Here is a 7,290-nt window from a genome sequence, read left to right as displayed (position 1 = left end):
GTGATGGCTCTAATACCACAATAGCAAGTGAGTAGAGTGTTAGGCATTCACACACGAGTTACCTTGTAGCTGGTTAAATCCATGTAGCAATACATGGGCACAAAGCAATATCTAGAGGAAGAGAGGAAGAGAGCACCATGATGGGCACCTCCTAGACTGGAGTGTTAGGCATTCACAAAAGAGTTACCTTGTAGCTGGTTAAATCCATGTAGCAACACATGGGCACAAAGCGGCATCTAGAGCAAGAGAGGGAGAGAGCAAAAGAGAGCACGATGATGGGCACCTCCTAGACTCGAGTGCTAGGCATTCACACAAGAGAGGAGAAAAGAGGGAGATACACGGTGAGAGTGTTACAAGACTAGGGTCCTTGAATGAGCACATGTGATCTCATTATTAGTCTAAGAGAGGTTAATAGAATTGAGAGAGGTCCCTACCAGTAATAAGATAGCTCTTTGGATGTGTAAGCCATTCATTTTGAATGACGAGACATTGCCATTTGTCAGCCGTAGAAAAAGACAAAATGAATAAAGTATGGCATAATGACCATAAAAGTACAGTACAATGACTGTAATATAGTTGAGTGAGATAAACATATAACAATCACTCTAACATCCTTAGCTGATGTAGGGGTAGAAAATATGCGAAGGGTATCGTAGACATGAACCCTAGATCCGCAACTTCCCCCTATCGAGCATGTGGCCTTTCTTGGGACATGGATCAAGACAGCGAATTGCATTGAAATAGTGCATGCTTTGCTATAAGCAAGTCCTCAAAGAATGCTTCGATGACTCAAAAAAGATGAATGTGGAGGTAGTGCACGGAGTCCATGATACAGACGAGCAACAATAGACTCTGAAATGCTCTTAGATAGATCAGCATGTGTGTACATGGAAGCTACCAAATGCTAATATTAAGCAAGATGTAACTTCACTTCTCATTGGGTAACCAAATACTCAAGACAAGTTACCAAAAATGGGGAAGTGTCCAAAGAACAATTTTGGCGGTTAAAAAAGTGAATTCAACACATGATACTTCAAAGGGAAGTGGGATAACCAATCTACCACATTTGAATGAAAGCAAGGACATCGTAGGGACAATTCCAAGGGACCTTAAAGACCTATCAGGCGGGGTTTGAACTCAAGACCTGCTATGCACGAGGGTCCCTTTGGGCCACGATGAAAAAAACTTCTCATGGGTGGGTGTGTGGGTGTATGAAGAAGTATAGGTAACCACCCATCTCAGTTCTAGCAGGGCCTTGAACTCAAGACCTATTGGGAACTGAGAGAACCAAAACGAAAATGACAACTTTTAAAGTCTATTCCAAGAGAGCTATTATAGGCCAACTGCCCGTCCTTGACAAACTCAAGACGTGATACTCCACACACACACACACAGAGAGAGAGAGACAGAGAGAGAGAGAGCTTACCACCCTCCACATCAAATTGCATGCCCTGCTTCGTAAGATACCTCTACAATCTTCAAAAGACAGAATGAGAATGATTGTCCCTATGAATCAGAGAAATTACAAATGCTTGTACAGCTACAAACAAAAGAAAGAAAAAATATTGTATCCCTGTATGTTTTCCCCAGTAAGTGGAGTGGGTGCCCATCTTGATCTTCATCATCCTCATTGTCAAGTCAAGGTCATTGTGTCAACCTCCAGCTCTCTCTCTGCACAACAAAAATCTGAATCCAGCTTCAGATCCCGCCGCCAGCCAGCCAGAAGAAGTTCATTTTTCTCTCCACATGAACCAAATAAATGTGTGTTTAATAAACAGGGGGAGGAGGAGACTCATAGGTGTAAGGAGGTGGAGGAGGAGACTCATAGGTGTAAGGAGGTGGGGGCGACTCATATGAGTATGTCGATGGAGGCGGCATTTTCTCCATGTGTGGCGGCTTATTGTGCTCTCGTGAAGGTGGCAATGGTGGTGTCTTGTTTGGCATTACAGTAGGGGATGCTGCAGCTTCCTCTGGAGGAGGAGAAGGTTTTTCAGTTTCACAGGGAGGCTCTGCAGGCTTCTGTGAAGGAGGCGATGCGGGGGCTGGGGGAGATACATAGACATAAGATGACGGTGGGGGTGGGGACTCATAGATATAGGGCGGTGGTGGAGGTGATGAAGGTGGAGGTGGGGACGGCGGTGGTGGGGATGGTGATGGTGGAGGTGGGGACGGCGGTGGTGGGGATGGTGATGGTGGAGGTGGAAAGACATACACATAGGGTGGACTTGTAGGCGGAGACGGGGGAGGCGGGGACTCATAAACATACACTGGAGGAGAGGGCGGAGGCGGAGAGACATACAGATAGGGTGGGCTTGTGGGAGGTAATAGGGGGGGCAGAGGTGGGGACTCAAAAACATATGGTGGAGGTGATGGAATGGTAGGAGGAGGTGGAGACACATTTACATACGGTGGTGGTGGAGGAAGTACTGGAGGCGGGGGTGGAGGGATGCTTGGAGGGGGTGGTGGGGACCCATAAACAAGTAGTGGAGGTGGAAGCTTAACTGGTGTTGAGGGAAGAGGGGGTGGAGGTGGACATGGCACTTCCACTGGTGGAGACGATGGAAGTGTAGGTGATGGAATGGTAGGAGGTGGAGACACATTTACATATGGTGGTGGTGGAGGAAGTACTGGAGGCGGGGGTGGAGGAATGCTTGGAGGGAGTGGTGGGGACCCATAAACAAGTAGTGGAGGTGGAAGCTTAACTGGTGTTGAGGGAAGAGGGGGTGCAGGTGGACATGGCACTTCCACTGGTGGAGACGATGGAAGTGTAGGTGATGGAATGGTAGGAGGTGGAGACACATTTACATATGGTGGTGGTGGAGGAAGTACTGGAGGCGGGGGTGGAGGAATGCTTGGAGGGAGTGGTGGGGACCCATAAACAAGTAGTGGAGGTGGAAGCTTAACTGGTGTTGAGGGAAGAGGGGGTGCAGGTGGACATGGCACTTCCACTGGTGGAGACGATGGAAGTGTAGGTGATGGAATGGTAGGAGGAGGTGGAGACACATTTACATATGGTGGTGGTGGAGGAAGTACTGGAGGCGGGGGTGGAGGGATGCTTGGAGGGGGTGGTGGGGACCCATAAACAAGTAGTGGAGGTGGAAGCTTAACTGGTGTTGAGGGAATAGGGGGTGGAGGTGGACATGGCACTTCCACTGGTGGAGATGATGGATGTGTAGATGGCGGGGAGAACTGCGCAGAAGAATTGGGTGGAGATAAGGGGGAAGGATGGGACGGGGGATGATAGACAGGGCTTGGAGGAGGCGAAACCAATGATGGACTGGGAGGGGATGCATAAACAGTTGGAGCAGGAGGTAATGTAGATGGTTGTGGAGGATGGGATGGCACCGGAGTTGTGGGCACTGCAGGTGTCAGTGCTGGAGGCGGCACAAGAACAGGGGAGACACCAGAAGAGGGGCTCAAGGGGTTGGCAGGAGGGGGGAATGTGGTAGGGGATGACCCGGATGGAGCGGGTACAGGTGAAATAGGATTGGAAGAAGGGTGATTTCTATGCTTGTTCGGGCATGTTTTCGGAGGTGGTGGAGATACAGGGGGAGAGGGGGGTGGAGGGATGACAGGGGCCTTTGCTGATGGTGGAAGTTCCGGTGTCGGAGGGCCCGGTGGTGGTCCACAGACAAACTGGTCACAACTCTTGCCATGGGATAGGGCAGCTGCACACTCCTTGAAAGACTTTTGTGCTGGCCTTCCCGGTATGCAGTTGAGCCTGTCATTGGTTGATACTCCAAGACTCGGTAGAGCCAAGCAATTCAGAGCCTCGGCAGTGAAGAGATTGTCATAATAAGTGAAGTTCTTCAGGTTGGGTAAAGCACAAATTTCTGGAGGTATCTCTCCCGTAAACATGTTCACTGCCACATCAAGTTGCTCTAAACTCACCATCTCTGCAATGGTCTCGGGCAGTTTTCCGCTGAGCTGGTTAAAACTTACATCCAGCACCGTCAAATTTCGAAGTTCCCCAATGTTGGGGTTAATGCAACCTGTGAGCTGATTGTTGAGGAAGATGATCTCATTCAAATTCGGACCCATGTTTCCAATGCTCAGCGGAATGCATCCAGAAAACTTGTTGTTAGCAAAGACAACAACAGATACCGGTGAGCTGCCAAGGTTGAGTGGAATACCACTCACAAAGCGGTTGTTGTTCACAAAAATGGCATCCAAGTTCTTGCCAAAAAGCTCACCAGGGAGCTCACCCTCAAACTCGTTATAGCGAATGTCAAGATAATGCAAGCTGGACAGAGAGAGTACCACAGAAGGGAAGGCACCAACAAAGCGATTGTTGCTGAGGTCCAGCTCAAACAAGAGCTGAAGCTTACTGAAGCTCCGAGGTAAGATGCCACAAAACCTGCAAGAATGCACCTCAGGTATAAGCTGATGCATAAATTATATGACTTTTAAAAATGTTTGTGATGTAAAACATTCAAGGTTTGGAAAGCAGAGTTAGGGCAAATAGAGCTGAATATAGAATATATGCCTCAAGATGACCAATGATAAAAAACTCAGAGACTAAAAGCTCTGGTCAGCAATGAAGCTGTCCCATTAAGAACCTCGGCTACATTAATGAGTAAATAAACTTCCATCTGAGTACTCACTATGTGTCCAATTTGATCCCGCACGATATACCTATGCAAGTATATCACATCTTACAATGCAGAACCAGACACGAAGATCTCTGCTGAATGAAAAAATCTATCAAGCCGATACATCGTCGACCTTGTTTGCATGAAGAGTTCTAATAAATCCATCACCAATGGCAGTGCCTAGGTCACATCACAAAATAGCTGTTATGAGGCCTTGGGCAGGCATTGGCAAATGACATAATCAACACCGAATTGAGTGACAAAGAACAATCGTATCAAGTTATTGACCCGTACACCAATGTTTATCTCATTTTAATCTCAACGAGTACCCTCGGTCAAACATGATATTGATTCTAGATTCTAAAAAGAAGGATTATGTCCCACAGCCTTCACTGAAGGGACATCTGTACCTGAGGACCCCATCATGTACATTTGATCACCTCCCCTTAAGCTGCATTACCACATTCCATCTTTCACCATATCCCCCTGAGGAGATTACCTAATGTCATGGATTCAACAGTACCATTCACGATAAATTTTAGATTAAGAAACGGGCTTCTTCAACATCCACACCCTGCCATATCAATCAGCTATGTTCTTGGAAATCAGCATTTGTGGCACAAACATTGGTAAAAGAAGACCTCATCCGCCTGGGGTTCACATGCGCTTGAGCAATTAATAGCCCTTGAAAGTATTCTCCTATAGTTGATAACCCTCTTGCTGGTCACTAGAGAGATCAAAAGAAGTCCAGCAGGGAACTCACTAAGGGAGGAGGTGCGCAAAATACGACGATCACAAAATTGCATCCAACACTTGTTCAGCACTCTACCATGACTAAAAACGACATTAAGCACACAAATATACATGATGTAAGAAAATTAAGCAGATAATCAGGGAGCAACCTGTTAGAATTGAGATGTAGCAGCGCCAGATCAGTGAGGAGACCCAATTCCTCCGGAAGAAAGCCGGCAAGGTCGGCATGGTTAAAATCGACTCCTCCAACAGTGGTAACACAAGGATCATCCAGGGCATCCGCACAATAAATCCCTCTGTAGTTGCACACATCCGGACCAACCCAAGTAGCCGTGTAGTTCAAAGGATCAGAGAATATGACCTTTTTCCAAGCTTGAAAGGCAATGTATGCATCTCTAAGCTTGTCATTCTCAAATACAAGGCCAGTGGGTATCACCTCCTGCTTGCTGCCCTCTTCACTGTAGAAGGCTTCCATGTGGCTCGCCTGCTGTTCTTCGAGTTGCCTTTTCTGAAGATCGGTGAGACGTCTCCCAATGCGGAGACTCTGAATCGGAGAGGGGATCACTATCAAAGTAAGCACAAGTGATATAATGCTCCATTTTTTGACGCACGGTAGCTCTGAGCTACCTCTCATGGTGAAGATACCTCAAAACCAGGGGCGAGTGATGAAGAGAGTTCACAGGATGGCTTTCTCTGAGTACAATGAAATCAGCTAGCTTAAAACAATGCCAAATTCAAACTTTGTCTGCAGGAACTATTATACAAGTAGCTCCAATTAATTTTGGGCAAGCGTGTGTGTGTGTGTGTGTGTGTGTGTGTCTCTCTCTCTCTCTCTCTCTCTCTCTCTCTCTCTCTCTCTCTCTCTCTCTCTCTCTCTCTCTCTGTTTCTCAGGACTAGATCTTATGCTTAGCTTCGTTTACTGAAGCAACATTGCAAGGCGGAAAGCAGCTTGACGCAAAGAGAGGGACCACCCAAGCTGAAGGCGATTAGCGGAAGAGGAGAAGGGGTAAACCAGCTGGGCACGCAGCTTGGGGAGCAAGGGATAAAAGAATATTGAGGAAAATCCAGCTCCTCGCAAGGGACAGAGAGACAGAGAGAGAGAGAGAGAGAGAGAGAGCAGGATGCTGCTGCTGATGAAGGTGCAGCCGAGCAGAAGCGAAGAAAGAGAAAAATAGAGAGAGAAGAGAGAAGCTGTGTGTGTGAGTTGTCACCGACTATATGATGAGAGGCAAGGCAGGCGCCTCGCAATTTACTGCTGCTAACAGCTACAGGTTCCTACAACAACAACAAGAAGGAAGGGGAGGGGGTGTCGAGTAGTAGTCTACATGGCGATGGCTGCATGACGTGCAAGAGAGAGAGAGAGAGAGAGAGAGAGAGAGAGAGAGAGAGCCTCACTCTTCCGCACAACGCGCGCGCGCGCACAAACATGTGCGCAGACAAAAAGCTTGTAAATATTATGGCGAGGAAAGGATGACTGTGAGTGATGGGCAATGTGGGCGATGAAACCACCTGATTGAGCAGGAGAGAGCAGGCTGTGGATTCTATAGAGAGATAACGGGATCAGAGATTCTGTGATGAGATGTGGATAAAAACGGCTATTGTAGTCTCACTTTTTATGAAAGAGAGTAGAGAGAGAATGACGGGAAGTAGGTGGAAAGAGGAGAGAGGAGACTGATGAATAGTAGCTTCATCAGAGATTCTCTCTCTGTAATGTACACGCTGGCGTTTTCTGTGGGACCTTTCGCTTGCAAAATCTTTCTGTTCCTCTCCAGGCTCTCCTCTCTCTCTCTTCTTTTTGAAAAAATGACAGGCTTGCAGGCCATGCAGCCAGCCGTCAATCAGACAGCGCATCTCCTCTCGGCCTTTCTACCTACCTACCTTCTCTGGGTTCTCTCTCTCTCTCTCTCTCTCTCTCTCTCTCTCGTCTCAGGTGACAGAATATAC

General features: G+C 47.5%; 1 protein-coding gene across 1 annotated transcript; it reads right to left on the bottom strand.

Annotated features, from left to right (window-relative positions):
• Window positions 1-1,418: 1,418 nt before the first annotated feature.
• LOC147442554 (uncharacterized) lies at window positions 1,419-6,854 on the bottom strand. The gene is made up of 2 exons (XM_086528708.1): window positions 5,495-6,854; window positions 1,419-4,357 (listed from the first exon to the last, which is right to left on the bottom strand). The coding sequence occupies exons 1-2, from the start codon at window positions 5,977-5,979 to the stop codon at window positions 1,768-1,770; spliced, it is 3,075 nt and encodes a 1,024-aa protein (XP_086384834.1). The 5' UTR covers window positions 5,980-6,854; the 3' UTR covers window positions 1,419-1,767.
• Window positions 6,855-7,290: the final 436 nt, after the last annotated feature.

Source organism: Adiantum capillus-veneris, chromosome 14 (assembly GCF_014529385.1).
Source record: "Adiantum capillus-veneris isolate H3 chromosome 14, ASM1452938v2, whole genome shotgun sequence".
NCBI lineage: Eukaryota > Viridiplantae > Streptophyta > Polypodiopsida > Polypodiales > Pteridaceae > Adiantum > Adiantum capillus-veneris.
This window is presented reverse-complemented; position numbering and strand designations above follow the sequence as displayed.

Coding starts and splice junctions, on each gene's coding strand:
- LOC147442554 (XM_086528708.1), bottom strand. CDS start 5,979: ATGAGAGGTAGCTCAGAGCTACCGTGCGTCAAAAAATGGAGCATTATA. Junction 4,358..5,494: donor CTACATCTCAATTCTAACAG/GTTGCTCCCTGA, acceptor GCATTCTTGCAG/GTTTTGTGGCATCTTACCTC.